The 25,954-nt window shown below is 46.8% G+C and overlaps 3 protein-coding genes across 5 annotated transcripts in view; 1 reads left to right on the top strand and 2 right to left on the bottom strand.

Annotated features, from left to right (window-relative positions):
- LOC307208636 (zinc finger protein RFP-like) overlaps window positions 1–6,630 on the bottom strand; it is a 115,936-nt gene extending 109,306 nt beyond the window's left edge. For 2 of the 3 annotated variants that reach the window (XR_013835205.1, XM_079963459.1), the window contains exons 1-4: window positions 4,458–4,680; window positions 3,890–4,309; window positions 1,392–1,487; window positions 553–783 (exon numbers count right to left, since the gene is read on the bottom strand). Coding sequence is in view for 2 of the 3 variants with exons in the window: in XM_079963459.1 (XP_079819585.1) it covers window positions 553–783; window positions 1,392–1,487; window positions 3,890–4,309; window positions 4,458–4,475 (765 nt within the window). In the remaining variant the exon portion in view is untranslated. Of the gene's footprint in view, window positions 1–552; window positions 784–1,391; window positions 1,488–3,889; window positions 4,310–4,457; window positions 4,681–6,529 lie in introns of those variants that run through there. The other variant, XM_079963460.1, reaches the window with a different exon arrangement.
- Window positions 6,631–14,654: 8,024 nt separating this feature from the next.
- On the top strand, window positions 14,655–18,903 carry LOC307208670 (uncharacterized protein). Its single transcript, XM_079963522.1, has 2 exons — window positions 14,655–14,794; window positions 17,143–18,903. Exon 2 carries the CDS (start codon window positions 17,220–17,222, stop codon window positions 18,726–18,728), a length of 1,509 nt encoding a protein of 502 aa, XP_079819648.1. The 5' UTR covers window positions 14,655–14,794; window positions 17,143–17,219; the 3' UTR covers window positions 18,729–18,903.
- A 1,864-nt stretch (window positions 18,904–20,767) lies between these two features.
- LOC307209089 (lymphocyte antigen 6 complex locus protein G6c-like) lies at window positions 20,768–25,668 on the bottom strand. The gene is made up of 3 exons (XM_079964194.1): window positions 24,496–25,668; window positions 21,781–21,900; window positions 20,768–21,427 (listed from the first exon to the last, which is right to left on the bottom strand). Exons 1-3 carry the CDS (start codon window positions 24,551–24,553, stop codon window positions 21,183–21,185), a joined length of 423 nt encoding a protein of 140 aa, XP_079820320.1. The 5' UTR covers window positions 24,554–25,668; the 3' UTR covers window positions 20,768–21,182.
- Window positions 25,669–25,954: the final 286 nt, after the last annotated feature.

Here is a 25,954-nt window from a genome sequence, read left to right as displayed (position 1 = left end):
AATTTGGCAAGCTTCATCCCTACTGGAGGAGCAACTTTTCCTGCAAATTCCATCCACTTCTATCAAAAGGGAGTATGGGTGTAATAGATGTTTTAAATTTTCCAAGTACTGAAGCTGGGGAATGAAGAAATTCTGGACCCAGAAGCAGAACAGGGAAGCCTTCCCAATGGTCAACTTGAATCATGCAGTTTGATGAAGCTCCAAATCACAGTTTGGAACAAAATGTGTGACCAATGCACATCCCTACTATGAATTCAATGGTACCTCTAGTTACGAACTTAATTCATTCCGGAGGTCCCTTCTTAACCCGAAACTGTTCTTAACTAGAAGTGTGCTGCACCGCCGGCACACGATTTCCGTTCTCATCCTGGGGCAAAATTTTCAACTCGAGGTAACTCTTCGAGGTTAGCGGAGTTTGTAACCTGAAGCGTTTGTAACCTGAGGCGTTTGTAACTCGAGGTACTACTGTACTTCTGTAAACCAATAGAGTGGTTGGGGGTACAACCCTTACCTGTATGACAACCTGGACTATTTAATTGTGGCAACTCTTACCTGCAAGAATTCAGTCGCTGGCTGTTTCTTTTTCTCCTCCAGCTCCTTAATAAGGTCATCGATAGACGACATTTCCTCAGAGAGTTTTGCAATATGTTTGTCCTCCCAGGATTTAATCTCATCGTCCAGTTCCTTTAATCGAGCCAGCAGGAAGCACTCTTGTTCTTCCAGAAACTGGTGCAATTGCTTGAAATCAGCCATGAGTTTCTGCCTCTCCATGTCTGTCTGCTTCTGCAAAGAGAGTGTCATAGCCAGACAAAGACATTTAGATGTCCCCTTAATTCCATGTGCACAAGCAGGGCAGTTGATATTTACTTCAATGCTAACAATGGTACAGAAGTTCAGTCACAGCTGAGGGTGGCAGGCAGGCTGGCTTAGCAGGACACAGCCTCTTTGCTTGGCTCGGTCCTTAGTATTTTCCTGCTGCTCACCTACTGATCTATTAGCTGCTGCTCTCTATTTGTTGGTATCTTCATCCTGCCTTGACCACCTCACTCTGCCTAATAGTAGGGCCGTGAGGAAGTGACGAGAAGGAGGAGGAAGACTGGCTTTGTGGGGTTCACTTCATTCTTAAAGGATTAATGCTGGCATGGCTGGACATTTTTGGACTCAAGGACTACACTCGCCCCTAGACAACCCTACCAATTTTATCCTCTGCTGCTCTTCAAGGTCTGAAGTAGAGACCTTTCCCAACTCTACCACCCATTATCCATTTAATTGATAATGCCAATGATCAAACCTGGAACACTGTGCAAGCAAAGCATAGGCTCCACCACAGAATTAAGGCCTCACTCTGTCAAGTATAACCATCCTGGAGAGGCAAGAAGGTTTGCACCTACCAGAAGATTCTGGCTTTCGGTCTCCCTCTTCAGTTTAGAAGACAGAATTTCTTCTCTCTGTTTGTTCAGGAACTCCAAATGACGCAGGATTCTACCCTGGGGTGACCAAGAAGGCATTTGGGTTAATTTTGGCAATAGAGATATACTCATAAACTGTAACAGCCGTGTGTGTTCAAGAAACCAAGAACATGAAGGATGAGGAGAGTCTATGTATAGCTTCTAGGAAACTTCCATTCTCGGTGTAGAATTAAATCAGTGTTCACATATGCATATGTATATAGCTAATAATTCATTTTCTGATTAAATGTGGGGGGAAACAAGAGGGCTCAAAATTATGGGGACACAGATAAAAAGTTTGCTCATATACCAGGTTTGCACAAAACAGAGTATCTGTACGGGATTTGGATTCAGATCCTGAGCCAAGTCAGTAACCCTCTCACATTTTCTGCACCAAACCATGCTCTTTTCTAAAGTTAAATTGGGGTACGAACCAGAGGTTATGGCTGGTGCACAGCCCTATTCATAGCTCGTTCTTTTTCTTTCTTCTTTTAAGAAAAACAGCTTGTAGTATTCACCAAGAAGTTATCACAGGAAGTGCCACAATTTCCACATTTAGGGTGGAAAGGTGCCGGTTCCACTGAGTACCCCCAGAGGAAACCACACTGGCCCTAATAACATCCTTTACCCCTCATAACCTCAGAGCATTTGCTCCTCCTTCCCCACCTTGCAGTATTTTGCAGGTAGAACTTCCTGGGCCTCTGCTAATAGGAAGCTTTGATATGATTCTGCAGCAGAATTGTGAGCCACTTGGCTACATTGCTAATACCTGATACCTATGCTCTGGGGTTTTTAGACATATCTAGAAAGACGGGAGGGATGCAGGTGGCGCTGTGGGTTAAAGCCTCAGCGCCTAGGGCTTGCCGATCGAAAGGTCGGCGGTTCGAATCCCTGCGGCGGGGTGCGCTCCCGCTGCTCGGTCCCAGCGCCTGCCAACCTAGCAGTTCGAAAGCACCTCCGGGTGCAAGTAGATAAATAGGGACCGCTTACCAGCGGGAAGGTAAATGGCGTTTCCGTGTGCGGCTCTGGCTCGCCAGAGCAGCGATGTCACGCTGGCCACGTGACCCGGAAGTGTCTCCGGACAGCGTTGGCCCCTGGCCTCTTAAGTGAGATGGGCGCACAACCCCAGAGTCTGTCAAGACTGGCCCGTACGGGCAGGGGTACCTTTACCTTTACCTTTAGAAAGACGGGAAGCGGTCTTATACTGTGTTATATGTTCCTCTGGTCCAACTAGCTCAGTACTGGCTCATAGCTGTCAACTTTTCCCTTTTCTTGTGAGGAATCCTATTTGGAATAAGGGAATTCCCCTTAAAAAAGGGGAAACGTTGACAGCTATGTACTGCCTGTACTGACTGGATTTCAGGTCCCATATATCCCCAGCCCTACCTAGAAATGCTAAAGATTTCTGCATTCAAGATTGGGCTACTGTGACCCTTACTTATTTACTTACTTACTTACTTAATTAATTAATTTATATACTGCCCTATACCTGAAGATCTCAGAGCAGTTCACAGAACAAAATCAGAATATAAAAGCACAAAATATATAATCAAAATAAAAACAACCCCATACCTACCAAAAAAGAACGTTTTATTTTTTAGTTTTTGAAATAATTTTTAATTTTTATTTTGCAACACAAACACACACACTAACAAAAAGAAAAAGGAAACATAAAACATAAAGAAAAAAGAAAAAACAACAACATCAAAGGTAAATACAAAATCTTATACTAAGCAAATATTAAACAATATGTATATACTATATTTCAGTTCTTCTTTTCTTCCAATTGACTTCCTTCATTCTACTTTCATATTTAGTAAACTGTTTCCTTCTCTTTTCATTTTTACCCCTTTTTTCTTTCTGCTTTTTAGCTTTTACCCCCTGGTTCGTTTTGCAAAAGTTAGTCAAAACAAGTCCAAGTATTAATTTGAGGGGACTGCTTTTTAAGGTAATCTCTATATTTTCCTTTTCGGAATTTTGGTTTGGTCTGACCTTTAATTGCACCTGTCCTTCGGACCAATTTTAGATAGTCAAATAATTTATCTTGCCATTATTTTTTGGTCGGTATTACTTCTTTGCACGGGGGAGGAATGAGCCACTCATGGCTCACAACGCCCAAGCCTCCCCCAAGCTGGCAAAACGAAGGGAGAAGGGGGGAATCCTGCTGGCAGAGTGGCGTAGCTCCCTTCCTTACCCCAACAGCTCGGGGTAGGCTTGGGGGTCACGGGCAGGCGGTGCACCAAATGTCACCCCCCTCAGTGAGGGCACTTGGAGCGGCCCGCCCGCCCACCCACACCTCCACCCCCTTCCTGCACCCTGGAAAACACCCACCTGAATGTCACCTAGAGAAAAATGCAGCCCTCGGGCTGAAATATTTTCCCCATCCTTAGGATAACTGAGCATCCCTTGGAAGCCTGGTCCCCAGTCCTACAGCTCCCTACCTGATACTCGTCTAAGGCCTCCTCCTTTGGGATCACTATAAGCTCCTTGGATTTGTCGCACACCACACAGATGGGGGCTCGGTCGCCTTCGCCGAAGAGCTTCAGGGGCTCCTGGTGTCTCTCGCAAACCCTTCCCAGCGCTTCCGCCGCTCTGGCCATCTGAAGGCTGAATTTCTTGACTATTTCCACAATGCTTGCCAGTTGCTGGTTGGGCCTGAGATTTCTTTGCTGACAAGGTTCCCTGCACTGAGGGCATGAAGCCTCTTGGTCCGATTTCCCCCAAGCCTGGGTGATGCAGGTTTGGCAGAAATTGTGGCCGCATTCTATGATCACTGGGTCTTTGAAATACTCCCGGCAGATGCGGCATGTCGTTTCCTCGCAGAGGTTCTGGACTGGACTCTCGTCTGCCATTTCGTCTGCCTGAAACGGGAATAAAAGGCTTAGTTTCGTTTCTCCAGTTTAAAGTCCAAGGTTGGGCCTTTCCCTGCCTCTGGGTGACTCATAGTGTTTGCAAAGCAACAGCATAAACCAGGAGAAACCCTCATGGTGTGCAGCTTCACATCCGTACCATGAATTCAAAGTGCATGGTATCTGCCAAAGAATCCTGGCAATGGCCATTTGCCTCAGAAAGCTACACTTCCCAGCACCCTTAACTAACTACAGTCCCCAGGAAAAATTGAGCGAGAGCTGTGTGGCCATCATGAGGCTAATAAAAGGTCAAATACGAACTGACTGGAGCAGGAGGAAAAATGAAGTAAAGCCTGAGAAAAACCAATCGTTTATCTGAGAAGGAATTAGTGAGGGAAGAAATGGTTTCCTGTCTCCCACCCCCAGTTCTCATATAGACACTGTTGCTCCAGTCCCAAATGTTAACAGGATTTGGGGACAATTGACTTTTGAATTCACCACAACCAGGACACCGTAGCTGATGTAATTAGGCTTTTAGATCAAAATATAATTAAAGTAAATAAGCCCAAAGAAAGAAAAGCAAAAACACACATATCCACACAACGGTTTGCTTGAATTTATGATTTTATGTGTTTTTATTGTGTGTCTCTGCCCTGAACTCCCCATCCTGGTCCAGCGCTGTAACCACTGTACCACACTGTCTGTATCTGAAGGAGCATCCAATCCAAGTTGGGTTTAAGGATAAAGAGCCCTGAGAAGGGAGAGCAGTTGGCACTCTGGCACTGCCCGTAGGCACGGTTAGCATCCAGTCAGCATACTGAGAGGGAAGACACAGACTTTCCCCCTGCTACGGTAAGATTTACTGTATTTCTATTTCAATTGTACTGCTTATTTTAAAATTTGCTGTCTCCGCGTATAAATTAGCACAAAGAATAGCAGAATTGTAGAGATGGAAGGGATCCCAACCATCATCTAGTCGCAGGACTCTCAGCTGATGCATCTCTAACTTTCATGTATGTTTTCATTTAAATTTCTGACCTTTTGTTTTTGGTGATATGGAGAGATGGTCGATCAACTCTGTCCAAATGCCCTCGCTAGTTCACTTATTTACAATTCCTGCTTCTCTTTGTTCCTTAATTCCTCCACATACTGTGACTTCTCTGCAAACAATAACATTCCTCATTTCACCTTTCCCCCTTTTAGGGGTTAGATTTATTAATTTTATTTAAGAATATTTAATTCTAATTGCCTGCACCTGCCCCATTGCAGGGATTGCTCCTATATAGCTTAGTTTCAATGATCATTGATATGGAGCGTCTCTGACTGACAACCTCTGCGTTCCTGTGGACTATTTCAGCTGGAAAAACCTACTGAAAATTCTCCTGGAAACCTTGTCACTGAAGAAGCCCAGTGGGTGAAACAAGGTGTATTCTGAGAACTGCCTTATTGTCACTAAGTAGTTCTGTTTGTTGCACTCTCAAGACATAGGACTATGCAGAAGGAAGATATCAGTATGAAATGGAACTGTACATTGTAATTGTTGGCCTTGACAATCTTTGGACTTGACTATCCTTGGACTTTACGACAATAAAAACATATAGAAGGTTAATAGTAATATGATACGTTCTTGCCACCAGGAACTGTGTTTTGCAATTTTTTTATATGATGATTACAGTTTTATTATATACAATGTTATGTTACTTTACAGCCAGTTACGTGTGTGTTGTGGCATTCTGAACAGGATTTACGTAATGAGGCAATTGTGGTGTGTGTTGAACTTCTCAAATCTTCTCCCATCTCCCATTTCTCCAAACTTTCCTTCACTCCCTGGAGACTTGCCACATTCAGTGGCTGGGGCCTGCAACGTAAACTCAACAGACAAACATCCCCTGAGAGCTCAGAGGAATTGTACTGGAGTTCTCCGCCAGCGCCATCTATGCAGATGAGACATTTCTGATTCCCACAGGAGAATTTCAGCTTGACCCCATCACTGTTGACCAACAAGTGGCTCCTGCTTGAAATTCCTCATTGCCACATCCAAGCATGCGACCAGATTCCTTGTGTCTGGCTCATAACCCTGCAACCGTTTCTGCACAGATCTCAGAGACTCCATGCTCAGTGGGTGAGTTACTCTTTGGATCTGAGAACAGAGACTTTTAAACAAGTTTTTGTCCCAGAAATTTTCCCACAATAATCCAATCCATCTCACTAAGAATGCCCCTAAATTATTACCAGCCTGTTGAGGGTATCTTTGATGAATCTCTGGCCTGATTCAAGAGGACTGCTGATCTTCAGCTCAGCTGAAGCAGGTATGAACTGCTGGAGGATGTGGCATAGGAACACGACTCTTCTTGTTTTGCATGTTACTGTGGTGATCTGTATTTAGCTTTCCCGCAGGTGTTAACAATAGAAAGGAAATGGAATGGAACTTTCCATATTTTTTGCTCTATAAGACTCACTTTTTCCCTCCTAAAAAGTAAGGGGAAATGTGTGTGCGTCTTATGGAGTGAATGCAGGCTGCACAGCTATCCCAGAAGCCAGAACAGCAAGAGGGATCGCTGCTTTCGCTGCGCAGTGATCCCTCTTGTTATTCTGGCTTCTGAGATTCAGAATATTTTTTTTCTTGTTTTCCTCCTCCAAAAACTAGGTGTGTCTTGTGGATTGGTGTGTCTTATAGAGCGAAAAATACGGTAAATTTCAGTGTGCGGGAACTTCCCCCCCAAAACAAACAAGACCAGAATGTGATGGAAGCCTGCCCTGTTTGAGTTTACATACGGTTCCTTTGCTGCTGTTTACAAAGTGCATGAACCATGAGAAGGGTGACTCAGAATCCCTTCGCTTGCCCTGTTGTCAGACCAGGAGGATGTGAATAAGCAGCTATGTTTTATATGATAAAAATACCAGTTGTTCCTCGGATCAAATTTGAACCGGTCCCTTGAAACTGGGTAAAACAAGAGTCAAATTTCAGTAAAAGGTAAAGGTAAAGGTACCCCTGCCCGTACGGGCCAGTCTTGCCAGACTCTGGGGTTGTGCGCCCATCTCACTCAAGAGGCCGGGGGCCAGCGCTGTCCGGAGACACTTCCGGGTCACGTGGCCAGCGTGACAAAGCTGCATCTGGCGAGCCAGCGCAGCACACGGAAACGCCGTTTACCTTCCCACCAGTAAGTGGTCCCTATTTATCTACTTGCACCCGGGGGTGCTTTCGAACTGCTAGGTTGGCAGGCGCTGGGACCGAGCAGCGGGAGCGCACCCCGCCGCGGGGATTCGAATCGCCGACCTTTCGATCGGCAAGCCCTAGGCGCTGAGGCTTTTACCCACAGCGCCACCCGCGTCCCCAAATTTCAGTAGTAAGAGCTCAAGCTGATGAGGCCCTGCTGGGGTCACTCCAACACCCACCCTCTGGAATGCTCTCTCTCAAATAATTCATGAGACAGAGACAGTAGAGATCTCCAACCAGCTCTTAAAAACTTACATGTTTACCCAGGTTTTGCTAGATTCTGGCTCCTATTTTTTTTTTTCTTCAAATTTTCTGTTCTGTACACGTCTCAGTTTTATTTGATGTATAGTTTACTTTAGTTTTTATTAAATGTTTTTTTTTAAAAAAAAAAATTATTAAGGGTTTTCTTGTTTTACAGTGTAAGTGTAATGCCTCGTATTCCCCCCCCCCCATGTAACATTTTTACAAATCCGTTTCATTTGTTGAGGCATTGGGGGAGAAGGGAAAAAAAAGAAAAAAAAGAAAGGGGGGTGGAGGGAGGGGAGATGGATGGGGGTGGGGTCGGGTAGCGGTGTTTCTATTATGCTTAATGTATGTAGAGTCTGGTGTCAGTGTGCTTGTGTTGTTCACTTGTGTTCCTTTGGTGGTGAGAGAGGTTGGGGTTGGCCTAGGGTGTGATTGTTTGTTTGTGATTGGCTGTGGTGATCTTGTTTTTATTAAATGTTATTGAAATATTGTTGTGCTGTTAATGCTTTTGTTTATTTGGAAATGTTTGGAAACCAGTTCAGGTTTTTTTTAAAAAAAACTAAGCTGTGGAACAAAAATAGTATAAATGATTTTCAATAAAAACAAAGGTAAAATCTGCAAGAATTTAAAAGAATTAAAGACGTGTCTATGTGGGCTTACTGAAATAAATGTTTTCATGCAATAATAAAAAAAGAGCTCAAGCTCCCACTGAAGGAGTGAAGACCAGGGGTCCACTTTGGAGAGCCAGGCTGGAGCCATTTTATAAGCTGAAAGCCATCTTAGAGAGCAAACTAAAAGCTAAAAAGACATTTCTCTCTCTCCCCTGCTTGCCCCTGCTTGCAAAAACAATATTTTTGCAACACAGCGAGTTTGCAAGAGGATGCGGTCAGGGGATTTTGCTAGTAGTTGAGCTGTTTCTGAGAAACTGTCTGTTTGCCCAGGATGTCTGCCCACCGCAGGATTCGAAATGCAGACCTAGGCCTGAAGTTGTTAAAACCACAGACCCCTTTCCTGATAAACAGGGGGCCAGAGCATTTCCTGGAAACAGCAATTAGGTCAAATAGTTTTTAAGCTCGCAGCGCCACCTAGTGTATAATGCAGCTTGGAACCGAACGAGGCAAAAACCAATTTTCATTGGTTGAGCTTTTAATGAATATGCATAAAGGGGAATGTTTAAGGGGTGGGTCAAGGGGCTGAACTTTTGCTTTGTTCAAGGGTATAAAAACTGTCTGCCCCTGGTGTTCGTGGGCATTCTCTCATTTCTTCCTGAATGCACCCCTTTTTGCTTTTTGTCTGACAAAAACCAAATTGAATAAAATCTTCTCTTTAAGAAATATTGCTGCCTGGAGTTTTACATTTCTGGTCTGTATCCTGAAGTCCCCTACACCACTAGAGTTGGAAAACCTCAGCTTCAGGAGCCGAATGATGCAGGCTCCTCAAAATGGCCGTCAGGATACAGGCCTCACTGGTCCCATGCACGTACTTCTGACTAAAATCCATCCTTGGACAGGGATAATCTCTCTTTCTTGTGCGGATGGAGAGTATAGCAGGAATTCTGCTCACTTTTGCCACTGGTCCTATCTATCTGCAGCACAAGTTATTTCAAATGTTCCCCATAAGGCATGGGTAGGGAACTCATCTGTCAGTTAGGTAATTTCATAGTGATATTATGTGATAGTCCCAACCATCCATCAAAGTTCACCTATGGGGTGAAGCCAATATTTTTCAAACTCCAGACACATTGCAGCATTTGGGCTCCAAAAGGCTCCCCACCTGTTTCTCGCATCAATGTGCATCATGTTGGAAAATGTTAAATCTGAAGCCGGTCATTTCAAACATAGAGGAATTGTTTTGATTTTTATTTTACCTAAAAGCACTTACTTTCAGAAGAGTCCTGCTGGTTCAGACCACAACTCCCCACTTCCTGGACTAATGGAGCCCTTGTTTATTTCAGATATTAAGGACTCAAATAAAGCAACAGCTGTTTAAGAGTTATAATATAAAAGCATATTTGAGCACCTTGTCCTCTGCTGGTTCAAACATGATACTTAATAGTGGTTCTGCAAATCCTCTGAGCAGCTTGTATATTAAGCGATTAATGGCACACACAAATGCAGTAAGCAGAATTGCTTTTATTTATTTACAAGGTTTCCTACACACCTTTCGACATCAGGTCCCAGAGTGGGTGACGACAATTAAACAATCATAAAAAGAAACAGAAGAACTACTTGAAGCACATAAAACCATCCAGCTCCGGAGATAACACAAGAGCATTTAAATGCCCCCATATCAAGTCTCTATTTGTGTATCATGTATTTGCAGACTATTCCTCTTTAACTGTGCTTCTATTTTGTGTGTTTCTGTTCTGAATAAAATACAGCTATGTGGTTGTGATCTGGAACAAGCAGTCAATCTGGATCAGGGCCTCATGCCAGTTCCTTGTTGAAAAGCCTCCGCTCTTCAGCTACTACTTCCCCCTGAAGCTGTGGCTGTATGGCAGTTTTCATGTGTTTGGCTTTCCACAACAGAGCGCTATTTGGAGGGGAAAGCCTACAGGGCCCATTCAGACTTGACAGCAATGACACTACATGATAGAGTCAGACTGTTACTAATTCCCTCTAAAGAAGTTGGCAGGGACGATGACGACTTAATATGCTGAGCCCATTCCACACCATACATACTCCCCCCCCCCAAAAAAAAAGTTCTTTTCCCAGACGTTTTAGGGAGGAAGGTATGGGGGGGGATTCAGTTCCTTCCCCACCCATCCCTGCTTTTAAAGGACTTGGCACCTCCCACTGACCTGTCAAGTTTGCACCAAATGGCAACCTCATCTCATTTCCCCACACAGAGAAAGGAGCAGATTTTCTCCCCAGAGAACAAAGCATTGAAGATAAAGAGAACATTATTTGAGTCAGCATCATGGAAGGTTACTATTCCTGCTTCATCGTTCACAAGCACACAGATCTTCTTTGGTCGAATCTCTTTTGGGTTGAACGTAAGGGGTTGCATGCTTGTCAAGGATGATGATCCCAGAGATATACCAGGAGGAGTGGAAGCATAATATGAACCAGTAGAAATCCTACCAATAGCCCAGATCCCAATTCCATCATTCAAATTGACAATATGGTACTCCCTTAAAGACTCCTTGACAACCCCTACAGCTGAGAAGTTCTCGTTCCCCACATTCACTATCCAGGAATGGGTCCCCGAGGTGATTCTCTTAACTCCCATATAGCATAGGAACAACAATTAATGTTATTCGAGAATATGGCGACAACGCGTGGTTGGTTTATATACGTGGTTGTTGCTTGGCTATATGTTGCTTGGACTCTGGGGTTGCGGCGCACATCTCGCTTTATTGGCCGAGGGAGCCAGCTTACAGCTTTCGGGTCATGTGGCCAGCATGACTAAGCTGCTTCTGGCAAACCATAGCAGCACACGGAAACAGCGTTTACCTTTCCGCCGGAGCGGTACCTCTTTATCTACTTGCACTTTGACGTGCTTTCGAACTGCTAGGTTGGCAAGAGCAGGGACTGAGCAACGGGAGCTCACCCCGTTGTGGGGATTCGGACCGCCAACCTTCTGATTGGCAAGTCCTAGGCTCTGTGGTTTAACCCACAGCCCCACCCACGTCCAAACATCCAAAACAAATCTATACAGAATTACCACTTCCCCAGTGGCACAAAACATTTGCTAAAACAGTGGTTCTCAACCTGTGGGTCCCCAGATGTTGTTGGACTACAACTCCCATAATCCCTGAGCTCTGGCTTTGCTAGCTAGGGTTGATGGGAGTTGTAGTTCAACAACATCTGGGGACCCACAGATTGAGAAAGGCTGTGCTAAAAGAAAGGAGGCAGAGCAGTCTATCGTCACATCTCTAGGTCTCCAGGGAGATCAGATGTCTGCAGTGCATTTCAATGACAAAAAAACAAATAGAGATATTTAGCCACTAATTGTTGAGCTCCTGATCATTTCCCAGTAATAGAAAATGTTCAATGTGTATATCCCTCCCACTCCCGCTGTCACAGCCAAGATAATATAATAATAATTTATTATTTATACCCCACCCATCTGGCTGGGTTTCCCCAGCCACTTTGGGCGGCTTCCAGCAAAACACTAAAATACAATAACCTATTAAACATTAAAAGCTTCCCTGAACAGGGCTGCCTTCAGATGTCTCCTAAAAGTCTGGTAGTTGTTCTTCTCTTTGACATCTGGTGGGAGGGCGTTCCACAGGGCAGGTGCCACTACCGAGAAGACCCTCTGCCTGGTTCCCTGTAACTTGGCTTCTCGTAGCGAGGGAACCGCCAGAAGGCCCTCGGAGCTGGAACTCAGAGTCCGGGCAGGACGATGGAACCTACAATGGGATCTTATTACATATGTGCTTGAGAATTTGGACTCCATCTGCCCTGACTTACCTATCAACATGACTGGAGACTTTAATGCCAAGGGTGGGAAGTGTATACAAAAGAATGGGGGATCCTGGATACTTCTGTTCTCCCAGACTTCTGTTTTTGGGACCATAGATCACAGGATCCAGTAATCGATTTGGCAGGAAACTCAATGGCACTCCTCTGGCTTCACCCGGGGCAGAAACCCAGGCTAGACCTGCCTCTCCCCCGGCTACAGCTCTGAGCAGGACACAGAAGAATGCAGCAACCCGTGAGTTCAGCCCACCAACCTGTTGTGTGTTTTATGATGGATGTGGGGAGAAAATGGGGCTCTTTTCAGTGCATTCTGCATGGAAAGCAAATGGCCTGTCAGGGGAGAGAGGCAACGCTCCATGCCTTCTCCACCAGATTGCATCTGGGAGGGGGTATTATCCTGTCTTTTACTCATAAGTGGGGCTTCCTTCATGAGTGAAAAGGGGTGTGTGTGTGTGTGTGTGTGTGTGTGTGTGTGTGTGTGTGTTGCAAGCTCTCAGCTCATAACTCACAAGGAATTATTAGCTACAGGATTCTGCATATAACTTGTGCAGGTCTGTTGTGTTTTTTAATACAGTGGTACCTTGGGTTACATACGCTTCAGGTTACATACGCTTCAGGTTACACTCCGCTAACCCAGAAATAGTGCTTCAGGTTAAGAACTTTGCTTCAGGATGAGAACAGAAATTGTGCTCCGGCGGCGCAGCAGTAGCGGGAGGCCCCATTAGCTAAAGGGGTGCTTCAGGTTAAGAACAGTTTCAGCTTAAGTAGGGACCTCCAGAACGGATTAAGTACTTAACCTGAGGTACCACTGTACACAAATTGCCAGCAGGATCTCCGATCAAGAATAAGGCCCCTTGAGTGGGTTATTCCACCTACCTGCCAAAGTCCCTTGTGCACTACTTCCCGAGCACCCGACGGACGGCAGTTTTTCGGGTCCTTGGGAACCGCATTGCAGGGGGTTTCCGATGGCCCTATGATCAGTGGGAAACTTGGGCTTGCTCACCAACTAAATGCCCACCGACCCACTCGGCACTTTCCAGGCACCAAGCCAAAGCTGCTTCCTTCAGGGATCATCTGTGCAACTGGCTTCCTCACATGAAATTCTGCTGTGCAGCTGATCCAGGAGAGCCAGTGTGGTGTAGTGGTTAAGAGCGGTAGACTCGTAATCTGGTGAACCGGGTTCGCTTCCCCGCTCCTCCACATGCAGCTGCTGGGTGACCTTGGGCCAGTCACACTTCTCTCTGAAGTCTCTCAACCTCACTCACCTCACAGAGTGTTTGTTGTGAGGGAGGAGGAGAAAGGAGATTGTTAGCCGCTTTGAGACTCCTTTGGGTAGTGATAAAGGGGGATATCATATCCAAACTTTTCTTCTTCTTCTATTCATCCAACCATGGGGCAAGAGGGTAGGCACTGAGGGAAACTGCCTCAAGTTCCAATTTGGGCCCAGTGCTGGGCCAAATCTGGCCTGCAGGCTGGAGGATCTCTATCCCTGGAGGCTTCTTGTAGAATTATTATTATTTTTTGGTATAATTTCTTTGTTTTACATTTTAGAATATTCATTTAAACAACTTCCCTTCTTCTCTTTCCATGGTTCATTTTGCATGTCATAAAGCCCTGCATATTTTACATAAACTAAAGCATTCAGTATTCCATTGTTGCATCCATCAAAACTTATTTACACTGTTGAATTCATGCTGCCAACGTTTTCAAGTGTACGCAATTTTTACCCATATACAGTGGCACCTCGGGTTAAGTACTTAATTCGTTCCGGAGGTCCGTTCTTAACCTGAAACTGTTCTTAACCTCAAGCACCACTTTAGCTAATGGGGCCTCCCGCTGCTGCCGTGCCACTGCCATGCGATTTCTGTTCTCATCCTGAAGCAAAATTTTTAACCCGAGGTACTATTTCTGGGTTAGCAGAGTCTTTAACCTGAAGCGTCTGTAACCCAAGGTACCACTGTATTCAAATAAACATTTGCCAATCTTCTTTAAAAGTATGTTCCTCTATTTCTCTTATTCTATTCTATATGTTAAGTCTGCAGGCTACGCATATTCCATCAGCTTAAGTTGCCATTCTTCTTTAGCTGGGACCTCAGTCGTTTTCCATTTTTGGGCTAACAAAACATGGGCTGCTGTAGTGGCATACATAAATAGCCTTTTTTGACACCTGGGAATTTCCATCTGAATTATCCCCAACAAAAAGGACTCTGGTTTGTTTGTTTTTTGGAAAAGTACTTTTAAACATTTTTTTCCAATTCATTCTAAATTATTTCCCAATACCCTTTTGCCCTTTTACAAGTCCACCACATAGCCTCATTGCCTCTTGTATAATTATTATAATGGGACGACCTGTTAAAATTTGGCAGTTTGCTGCAGAAGCTGGACATTTGCTTGCTTGTATCATTTCTGTTTCGCAGCTTTGCCTTTCTAATTCTGGACCCGTCTGCTAGCGATTGGTGCTTCCTTCTACAGAACACATGGATGGAACGGAACTCCGAAGGATGGGTCTGTGACATCACAGCTGCAAAGACCAATGAGAATCAAGCCACATTCTCTCCTGTCCTCTTCTCAACTCCCATGGATGCTAGTAGGAACCCAGACACAAAAGTAAGTTCATTTCCCCAAGTTACCGACTGCGGCGTTCTCCCCACAATCTCACGTTCAGCCCTGAGCTACGCTCAGCTGTGCCTGTGACTTCAGTTCTGGCCCAAGAACCCCTTGTTGTCCTCCTTTCCCTTTCAGTCCTTGTTCCTAAGGGTTCACAACTAATATAACAGGACAGAAATAATTGACCCTCAAGCATCCTTTCATTAGCATCTTTTCATACACACATTTGGCTTGATAAAGCCCAGCTGCTTGCTCTTCCATTGCATACTTGTGTGGGCTACACCGAGGTTCTAAGCCACTTCATGGACAGGTCAGAGGACTTCTAGGTTGAGATATGGAGGAGAGAGGGTGCAACCTTGCACCTGAGAGTTGTCAGAATAGGACTTTATTCAAGAAAGTCCTGTTCAGAGTAGATGCAAATAAATTAATGGACTTGATTGAATCATGTCCATTAACCCCGATGGATCTACTCTGAATAAGATAATGGAGACAACACGCTGTTGCGCTTTTTTACAAGCCCATGTACTGCATAGAGGGATGCAGGTGGCGCTGTGGTCTAAACCACTGAGCCTCTTGGGCTTGCCGATCAGAAGATCAGCGGTTCAAATCTGCGTGACAGGGTGAGCTCCCGTTGCTCAGTCCCAGCTCCTGCCAACCTAGCAGTTCGAAAGCACGCCAGTGCAAGTAGATAAATAGGTACTGCTCCAGTGAGAAAGTAAATGGCATTTCCGTGCGCTCTGGTTTCCGTCACGGTGTTCCGTTGCGCCAGAAGTGGTTTAGTCATGCTGGCCACATGACCCAGAAAGCTTTCTGTCAGCTCCCTCGGCCTGAAAGCAGAGATAAGCGCTACACTCCATAGTCGCCTTTGACTGGACTTAACCGTCCAGGGGTCCTTTACGACTGCATAGAGGTAAATGCTACATTCACTCGCAGGTTCTAAGAGTCATCACTATGCAAGGGCGAGCGTCGCCTGCTACGTTCTGAATATCAAACCACTCTTTAGCGCTCAGTTGGCGCAAACAGAAGTTCACCTTTTCTCCGGATTTGCATTTGCTCTGAACAGCACCAGATTTAGGGCAGTGTGGGCGGTTCCACCACACAGGGAGCTGAGCTGAAGGGGTGTGAAACTGAGAAGATCCATAACTGAGAAGGTGCATTTGGAATTTTGGCACCGTATTGTGAAAGATTACCAAAGCCAACACCTGCTCTGATTTAGCACTAAATAGCAGATAGATTTCCTCTAGGGGAGAAGGAAACCACTCGGGCTTGGGCTTAGAAAGTGTGGGTTAAGTGGAGAACTGCTCAGACCCATGCTTTCTAGGCATGGGACATACCAGCACCTCCATCCCTAGTTGTGTACGAAAACATCCTGGAATGCATCCCTTTGCAGATTGGCTTTAGTAGTGCTTTTCATTCAGCATCCGGTCTGACCATCTTCTTTGTCTGACCTCACCCTCATGCAATCACGGATCAAGCCATAAAGGGATGGGGAGACCGGAGGCCACATTCTCTTGTCCATGGTGGGCGAGGGCCAGGGATGCACCTCATAAACACTCCTCTCTCCATCTGGGCTCGCAAGAGGCAGGATCACAGTTCAAGGGCACATCCAAGCCAGGCAAAGGCACTCAAGGAGGCAGCCAAGCAGGGGTGGTGAGGGCTGTGCCCTGGGGAGAGGAGGTCTGCCCTGGGGAGATGTAAAGGGATTGTCCAGACAGTTACACAACACTGACCTTTGCACTCTCTTAGGAAACTTCTCGGTTTTCCTAAGTGTTTACCCATGCAAGGCCTCTTCCCCAGCCTTGCCATAAAGGTAAAGGTAAAGGGAACCCGGACCATTAGGTCCAGTCGTGGACGACTCTGGGGTTGCGGCGCTCATCTCGCTTTATGGGCCGAGGGAGCCGGCGTACAGCTTCCGGGTCATGTGGCCAGCATGACTAAGCCGCTTCTGGCAAACCAGAGCAGCGCACGGAAACGCCGTTTACCTTCCCGCCGGAGCGGTACCTATTTATCTACTTGCACTTTGACGTGCTTTGGAACTGCTAGGTTGGCAGGAGCAGGGACCGAGCAACGGGAGCTCACCCCGTTGCGGGGATTCAAACCGCTGACCTTCTGATCAGCAAGTCCTAGGCTCTGTGGTTTAACCCACAGCGCCACCATAATTCCTGGCGGCTGGCCATGTTGGCTGGGGCTGATGCGAATTGTGGCCCTCAACAACATCTGGAGGGCAACACATTGGCTTTCCCTGTCCTGGAGGAACCAGGCACATGATCACTATTATCAAACGGGCACCGGTTGCCACTTCCGTACAGTGACGGATTCCATTCTGAGATGCCTGCTTTCTTCTCCAGGTCTTGGAGGACCATTGATGCCACTGCATGAGAAGACATGTTTGGCGTTGCATCCGTAGAACCTGGCCTTTCTTCGTATGGGTGCCTGCATCCCCAAGCCCATCCCTCCAGCACCACTGAGTGTCAGCAACTTACTCTCAGCGAAGGAGAGCTTGGAGATAGCCAACCGGGGATCTGACACCATGCTGACAGCTTGCTTAGACCACGCCCTGCTAGAGTTCCCCCGTGAGCCTCGCTGCCTCCAGGACAATGCCACCTTGACCGTCCAGGTGAGAGGGAGGAAAAGGATGGAGTTTGTCTCCGGTGGAGGTGAGAACAAGATAGTCATCTCTTGGTCAAAGAAGAAAACCCGCTATAACATTGAGGTCTCCAGCCTGGAGGTGTACCTGGACCGGCTGTCCCTCTGCCCAGCTCCACTGACCTCTGAGAATTTGGAGAAGGTGAGGCAGGAGCTCCTTAAGTGGGGGGATGTCACAAAGGACCTGCGGGCCTGCCTTGATCTAGCCATAACAGAGATTGAGAAGGAGCCACCTTCAGTGAAGAGCAATGCTGAGTTGACCATTGAATGTGAAGGCTCCTGCTTAGATTTCATTTCTGGGAAGGGGAAGTCCCGCATCCACATCCTTTTCTCCGATAGACAACCTCGGTACCGGGTTCGAGTTACTTGCATGGACATCTACGTAGACAGGTTGAACAGCCGCGCGGTGCCCCTCACCTCTGAGAACTTGCTTAAAGTGTGGAAGGAGACAGAAGGCCTGAAAGGATGTACGGTGGACCTTCGGGCCTGCCTCAAGCGAGCCTTGCAGGAGTTTAATGCTTTGACTCCACGACACCGGGCCAATGCCACCATCTTCATTGACTGTGATGGAAAGAACTTCAAGATGGTTTCCGGGCACGGAGACAGCTGGATCTCTGTTTTCAACGTTGTCGGAGATCAACATTGCCGAAGAGAAGTGGTTCTGGCGCTGGCGGATTCTGGGTCGTCCGGCAGGGTAACAGGCCCGACCTCTGCGAAACAAGGGAAAGAAGGACCATCAGTTTGGATGAGGAAACTGGAAGGGAGGAGGGGGGCAGAGGAGGGCCCGTCCAATCAGGCAAGGAGAACTTTCAAAGTGCTGTCCAATGGGAAGAGATCTAAGAGAGGAGGGCCGCCCAATGTGATCGCCTTAGAAGAATTTGCCTCTAGTACTTGGAAATGGGAGGAAGAAACATCATCATCATTTGCAGGGAGGACTTTTTCCCGTGAGAAGAGGGCAGATACGGGGCTGTCCAAAAGTTCCAGGGCGCCAGGAAAGGAATGTTCCCTTAAGTCAAAAGCATTATCGACCAGTGGGAAAAGGAAACGGTCTGGTGAGAGGGATGGAAAAGAAGGAGAACATGCTGGGTGGCAGAGCTTACCCAGTGGAACAACAACAGAGGAAGTGTTGATCCATGGACACAGGGAGGAGGCTGGGAAAGAAATGGAGCCCACATCCAATGGATCAAGTGAAGATGAAGATGAAGATGATGATGAAGAAGAAGAGCCACCTGGTGTTCTAGAGGAGTCTTCAGACAGCAGACAGGCAGACGATGGTCCAGAAAGGTGACTCATCTGGAGGACTGGTGAACATGATGGATCCGTCCAAGGTCAGTTCTTGGACTGGGACTGAGATGGATGCTTTCCAGGAGCAGGACGTTGTTTCTGGATCAGGAAGCCGGGGGCTGGTCCACCAAATGAATTGTGCAAGAGTGATACCAAAAATAAATGATCTATGGACCTGAGACGCCACTTATATCTAGCTATGGGGGTTGGGGGGGGCGGAATTTGCTTCCAGATTGTGGTACTGGTGTGGTTCAGCTCACCTCCACGCCACACAATGTCCTCAGCCGTTAATCACCCTGTTAGCCTTGGAGGGGAGGGAACGTACAGATAAAAATTTCTCTTGTCAGTGGATATGGTTGGGTTGCAGGGGCAAGTGAGAGGTGGGGCATGGAGGAAAGGGTAAACGCTACTTCCCTGCACGAAAGCCCCAACCCAAATTGCACACCCCTTCAGACACACACACACACACACACACACACACACACACTTTTCTTTTTAACCAAAAGAAAAAATAGCATGGAGAAACCGGATCGCTTCCCATCTAGTTTGACCTTTGCTATCGACCCCAAGGAAACACACTTGACACTTCCTTATCCTTCAGTAAAAGCAGCTCGTTGCTGCCACCTTTTGGCCAAGTCGAGTGTTTGCAGGAGGGATTTGAGTGCATATTGGAACTTTATTAGGTTGATGCCATTAAAGCGATTAAAGGGTTCTGCCACCCTCGTGCAAAGAGCCCACTTTTTAAAAGAAGCAGATTTTCTTGTGGTTAGGAGGAAAGTGACCGGAAAATGCATTATGAGCAAAGATTAAATGGAGAGATGTATAAACACCCCACGAGCCAAGCAAGAGACATGAAAGAGGAAGGCTCATTGTCATATAACTGCCCCGGAAATGAAATCAGAATGGGCACCTCTGTCTTGGCACCAGAAGAGCCTCCCTGGGGAAGATCTCTCACCCTACACTCTGCCCGAAGATGTCATATGCCCCCCATGTATTCTCAAAACAGTCCTACAATATGGGTGAAGCTAGGAAGGAGTGCGTGGCCTAAAGTCCTCCAGTACGTTTTGTAGTAAGGAACTGAACACAGGTCTTCTTGTCTTAAGTCCGACACTCTAAGTGCTGGTGCTATAGGATGACAGAGAATGGCACCCAAGAGATCAAATGGAACATGTTTTATTTGGGTTCTCTCTCTCTCTGTGTGTGTGTGTCTCTTTTCATGAAGCCCAGAAATTACGTGTGAGCCAGCAGGCTAGTAAAAATAATACACAATGTTAGGGAAAAATTGCAGGCAACCCCAATAATAATAATAATAATAATAATAATAATAATACATGTGTGAATAGCTTTTATAAACGTGCTCTGTGAGACTGCATCACAGGATCTCTCAGGGGCAATTCATGTAGGCTAAGATATCGATGTTACTGGAGGGAGTGGGAATTGGGAGGATAATGCGGGTGAATTTCAATTCACTTTGCTTTATAACACTGTGTCAGAGAATACTCTGAAGACGAGAATTGGGGAGGGCAGAGAGATCAGCTTCTGACAGAAGAGGAGGGGGACTTTTCGCGCGCGCCCCCCCCCACTGCCAGTGTTTCACGAAGCAGAGAGACAGGAAGACACAGAGCTGTCCAGCTTTGAGAAAGGAGGGAGCAACTAGGTGATACATCAATAGAGAGTGGTGGGGGGAAGCCCCTCCCCCCCCCAATTTCAGAGATACGAGAACAAAAGAGACACATCGGAGAGGCGGGACATCCTGTTGGTGAGCGGCTTTCTGCGGAAGTGGAAGAGAGGAGTCAGTGTGGGCTACTCCAATCCTGGCAGAGGGAGGCCGATCTGTGTTCGCAACATGATACTGTAATAAAAAGACTATAAATCAACCAGATGCTCGTTAATTCTTATTGGTGAGCTACCAGGAAGGAGAGGGAAACTTGACATACCGTTATGCACCACCCAATCTCTGAGAGGTGCGAGATTCCAGGGGTTCTTAGCACCCACTCAGGGTTCATGTTTTCTTTTGGAAATGAGGCACAGTGGAGACTGAGGTGTCTTTATGTTATATGGTTTATTTACACACGTATACAACCCAAGTCTACAGTGGAGGCGTTCACAGCAGTTCCCAAATTCATGCACAAACCGAAACGGCACCAATCCTTCGGAGTTGTCTCTTCTCCAGATTTTGTAATGCGTTTCTCCAACCGAACCAATGCGGGCAAGGATGCATAGATTGAGGAAAAGGTAGCGTTAAAAAAGAAGAAGCAAAAATTAGTGGCAATGGCTCGGACTGCATTCTGTTAGGGGAAATGGCTCGTGAAAATATTATATGTTAAGTGGGTCTGGCCCGTCGTTGTTCAAGGTCCCTTGAGTTCAATATCCTTAAGAGATCCTTCACTTTGATCCATTGGAGCATGGCATGTTGTTGCAGAGTCTATTTGTGGCGGAGGATCTGCGCATGTCTTTGTCAGTTCAGGTGCACCCAGTGCAGCACAGCTCCAGCAAGTATCCCCGCGGTGTTTGGAAGCACCTGGCGGCTGGTCCCGCTCCACGGCCACCGCTGCTCCAGCTGCGGCATTTTGTTGCAGAGGTCGTCGCTGTCGCAGCAAGTGGTGTTATAGGTGAATCCGAAGAAGGAGTCCTTCAGGCCCGATGCGTTACAGCTGGGAGACTGGTGGCTGCAGCCCAGCCAGGCAAAGAAGTAGAAGGGGCCTGGACATGAAATAAAGAGGGGGACAGGGTTACACTGGGGTGGGACTAGCAGCAAATGAACCCATGAATCTTAGAATCACTATCAAGACCACCTGACCCAGGAATACTGCAGTACAGTGGTACCTCGTGTTACAGACGCTTCAGGTTACAGACGCTTCAGGTTACAAACTCCGCTAACCCAGAAATATTACTTCCTGCAGCCAATCAGAAGCCGCACATTGATTTCTGAGTGTTTTGGAAGTCGGACGGATTTTTTGAACGGATTCCGTTTGACTTCCGAGGTACCACTGTGGTGAGTTGGACTGACCAAAGGCAGTTTCCTATGCTCACGACGTTCCTCTCTTGACACTCACCAAACATTGCGAGCCGCGTTTCGCAGGTCCCGTTTGGTTTCGCCGTGCACTCGTGTTCACCCCAGATGCACCCGTTGTATGGGTTCGCAACCTCACAGGCATGGCATTTCAGGGCCCTGGCTGCCGACAGGAGAAACAGAGATGCAGGCTGTATTAAACAAAGGCAGAAGAGTGCAAACGGCAATTTGTACCAGTTCAGAACTGGCCCAGTCTAAACCTAGGGGTTGAAGGGGTTCAAGGTAGATTCTGCAAAATTGCAAAAAGGGAGGGGGGTGTTCTGGCCAGTGCAGCTGACTCTAACACCAAGAAAAAGTTCTTGAGATATCAGGCCAAAGGGTCAGTTTTGACTCTGGCTACAAACTCCACATGCAGCGACTGGGGCAGTTAGGTAATTTGAGATGCTGGGCTTTAAGAGGTTCTGCTGCCTTTAGATGTTCATGGGTGTTAAGTTGTGGGTGAACATATCAGACGACACAGCGATTCTTCAAACAGCTCTTGTTTATTCACAGGCCAGAACAGAACTGAACTGAAGGGTTCAGCCAGCCTGCTTATATAGAGCTCCACTAGAACGCAACAGTAACCATTTTCTGTAACTATCCAATCACTGAACGTCACTTTCAATCCCTTATTTACATATGGGGACCTGAGTGAAAACTAACTACAGTATCCCCCTGCTGGCCCAGAGTGAGAACTTCAGTACATAACAATGGGTATAACTTCACTTGCTTCAGAATTTAGTGAGCCATCCCTGCTACATTTGGGTGTGTGTTTGTGTGCTCCTGTTCATCCTGTTTTAGAAAACAGAATGATAGAATTGTAGAGTTGGGAGGAAAGCCAAGGGGCATCTAGTCCAATTCGCCTACGATGCAGGAATCCTGCTGAGAAACGCTATGGACCCCTGCCCCAAAGACCTTTCTGGATAGCACTTTGTGGGAAAGGAGGCAGGGCCTTTAATGAATTCCACAATCCCATCCCCCCGAATGTCACCTGAAAATTTAAGCCAGTCATGCTTCCCTATGGCCTTCTGTCAGGGCCTGGACTGCAGCGGAATGGTAGAGGCCGCCCCCTCCCTCCACTTGAACCTTCCTGAGAAGAGTACACACACACCGTATTTTTTGCCCCATAGGACGCACTGGCCCATAAGGTGCACCTAGTTTTTTTTGGGGGGAAATAAAGGGGGGAATTATTTCCCCTCCCAAGCATGGGGCTGGGGCGGGGGAAGCCCGAGCTTCCCCCGACCCCAGCCCCCAGAACAGGCAGCTCTCCGCAAGCCGTGGAAGCCCAGCGCCGGGCTCCCACGGCTTGCGGAGAGCTGCGCGAAGCCTGGAGAGTGAGAGGGGTCGGTGCACACCGACCCCTCTCGCTCTCCAGGCTTCAGCGAAAGCCTGCATTCGCCCCATAGGACGCACACACATTTCCCCTTCATTTTTGGAGGGGGAAAAGTGCGTCCTATAGGGCAAAAAATACGGTGTGTGTGTGTGTGTGTGTGTGTGTATAAAATTTTCAAAGATCTTTATTGAAACGTAACATATATACATAGCAGCCAAAAATCCCAATGATTCCCTCACATAAAATATAATATCTAAATTACAACAGCTGCATAATTATACACTTAATTATAAAACCCACCACCCACCCTCTACTTCCCTCCACAGCAATTCGACTCTATATATTTCCGTCTACCTTTCCCCCCTTGCATTCTATAATAAATTATTTTTGTTAAATTCTGATTTCTGCTTCTTTCTTTATTGGTTTTGTTATTGCTTGCCTTTTTTTATTCTAAGCCTATTAGCACGTCATTTTTAGAACAATATTTTGACATATAATCTTTGAAATACTTATAGATTTACAACAGTGGTTTGCAGAAGGCCATGACTTTGAGACAGAAGAGGGATGAAGCTGGAGATAATGGAAGAACAGGAGGGGAAGGCAGCAGGGCAACTGACTGACACATTATCTTTAGAAAGCATTCCAGAGCCCCCTTCTCCTAGGACCCGGAGGACAGTGAAAGTGGCAAAACAGAAGGTGAACAGACAAAAGAACTTACACAGCCACCGTATGTTAAGGGGTGGAGAGTCTGACGACTGAGGGTAAAAGGGGGGAGGAGATTACTTGGAGCAATGCCATTATCCCAGAGATGATGTTCTATATCTCTCTCTGTGAATATTGAATAAAATACGTCAGTAAGAGATCCTTGAGGGACGTGGGTGGCGCTGTGGTCTAAACCACAGAGCCTAGGGATTGCTGATCAAAATGTCGGCGGTTCGAATCCCCGCGACGGGGTGAGCTCCCGTTGCTCGGTCCCTGCTCCTGCCACCCTAGCAGTTCGAAAGCACGCCAAAGTGCAAGTAGATAAATAGGTACCACTCCGGCGGGAAGGTAAACGGCATTTCCGTGCGCTGCTCTGCTTCGCCAGAAGCAGCTTAGTCATGCTGGCCACATGACCCAGAAGCTGTACGCCGACTCCCTTGGCCAGTAAAGCGAGATGAGTGCTGCAACCCCAGAGTCAGCCACGACTGGACCTAATAGTCAGGGGTCCCTTTACCTTTAAGAGATCCTTGTTTTTTTCCACTACTGGCAGCCTGCCAGATTCCCTGAAGCCTGACACCTTCTAAAAACATTAGCTATGGGTGCTGTCACTCCCCACCTGCAAGACCTATTTCCCTCCCTCCTGATGGTGAACCTTTCTGTGTAAGGGGTGCGGGAACGACTCACCAGTTGCCCAAAAGACGGACATGTAGAAGAAGCAGCAAACCAGTGGCTTTCCATCCATTTCTGATTCCCTTGCAGTCAAATCCAAAGGTAATTTTAGGAGATCGTTGGGTGTGGATTGAGAGGACAACACCAACAGGTAAGCAGGTAGGGAGCAGGAGGAGGAGGAGGAAAAGGGAGCAAAGCCTGCACACCTGTACAGAAAAACACCTACTGCTGATCAGGGCTCCCCTCTGCAGCCAGCACACGCCTGGGTTTGCTCAGCGGTTATCAGCACCTGACGACTGTTTACAGATGTGGGCAAGGAAGAAAACCCACAAGCCACCCTTGTCCTATTAAGGGGCGCGCCATGATGCTGGCCCAAGGGTAGCGTAGAGAGTCAGCGGGAGGAACCAGCAAGCCATTAAAAGCCTGTTAGCAACTGCAGGCCAAGCTGAGCCAGCAGTCACTAAGAAAATCATAAAGGTGAAGAAGAAGAGTTTGGATTTGATATCCCGCTTTATCACTACCCTAAGGAGTCTCAAAGCGGCTCACATTCTCCTGTTCCCTCCTCCCCCACAACAAACACTCTGTGAGGTGTGTGGGGCCGAGAGACTTCAGAGAAGTGTGACTGGCCCAAGGTCACCCAGCAGCTGCATGTGGAGGAGCGGGGAAGCGAACCCGGTTCACCAGATTACGAGACTACCGCTCTTAACCACTACACCACACTGGCTCTGGTGGAAATGTAAGGGAAAAGAAGGCACCTTTTATCAAAGGGGTCAGCAAACTTTTTCAGCAGGGGGCCGGTCCTCTGTCCCTCAGACCTTGTGGGGCGCCGGACTAAATTTTGAAGAAAAAAATGAACGAATTCCTATGCCCCACAAATAACCCAGAGGTGCATTTTAAATAAAAGCACACATTCTACTCATGTAAAAACACCAGGCAGGTCCCACAAATAACCCAGAGATGCATTTTAAATAAAAGGACACATTTTACTCAGGTAAAAACACGCTGGTTCCTGGACCGTCTGCGGGCAGGATTGAGAAGGCGATTGGGCCAGATCTGGCCCCCAGGCCTTAGTTTGCCTACCCATGTTTTATCACATGTGGTGGAAATGTAAGGTAGAAAAAGAATTTTGGGAAATGATATATAACAAGTTGAAAAATATGTTTAAAATAAGCTTTTCTAAAAACAAACAAACAACAACCCCGAAGACTTCCTTTTAGGAATCCTAGGTGCCACTGGTCCCATCACTTCCTGGCAAATGGAAGGGGAAGAAATGGAGGCAGTGAGAGATTTTACTTTCTTGGGTTCCATGATCACCGCAGATGGTGACAGCAGTCACAAAATTAAAAGACGCCTGCTTCTTGGAAGAAAAGCAATGACAAACCTAGACAGCATCTTAAAAAGCAGAGACATCACCTTGCCGACAAAGGTCCATATTGTCAAAGCTATGGTTTTCCCAGTAGTGATGTATGGAAGT

Source organism: Podarcis cretensis (genome assembly GCF_951804945.1).
Source record: "Podarcis cretensis genome assembly, chromosome: 2".
In the NCBI taxonomy this organism is placed as follows: domain Eukaryota; kingdom Metazoa; phylum Chordata; class Lepidosauria; order Squamata; family Lacertidae; genus Podarcis; species Podarcis cretensis.
The sequence above is the reverse complement of the archived record's forward strand: the minus strand, read 5'-3'. Positions and strand labels throughout refer to the sequence as shown.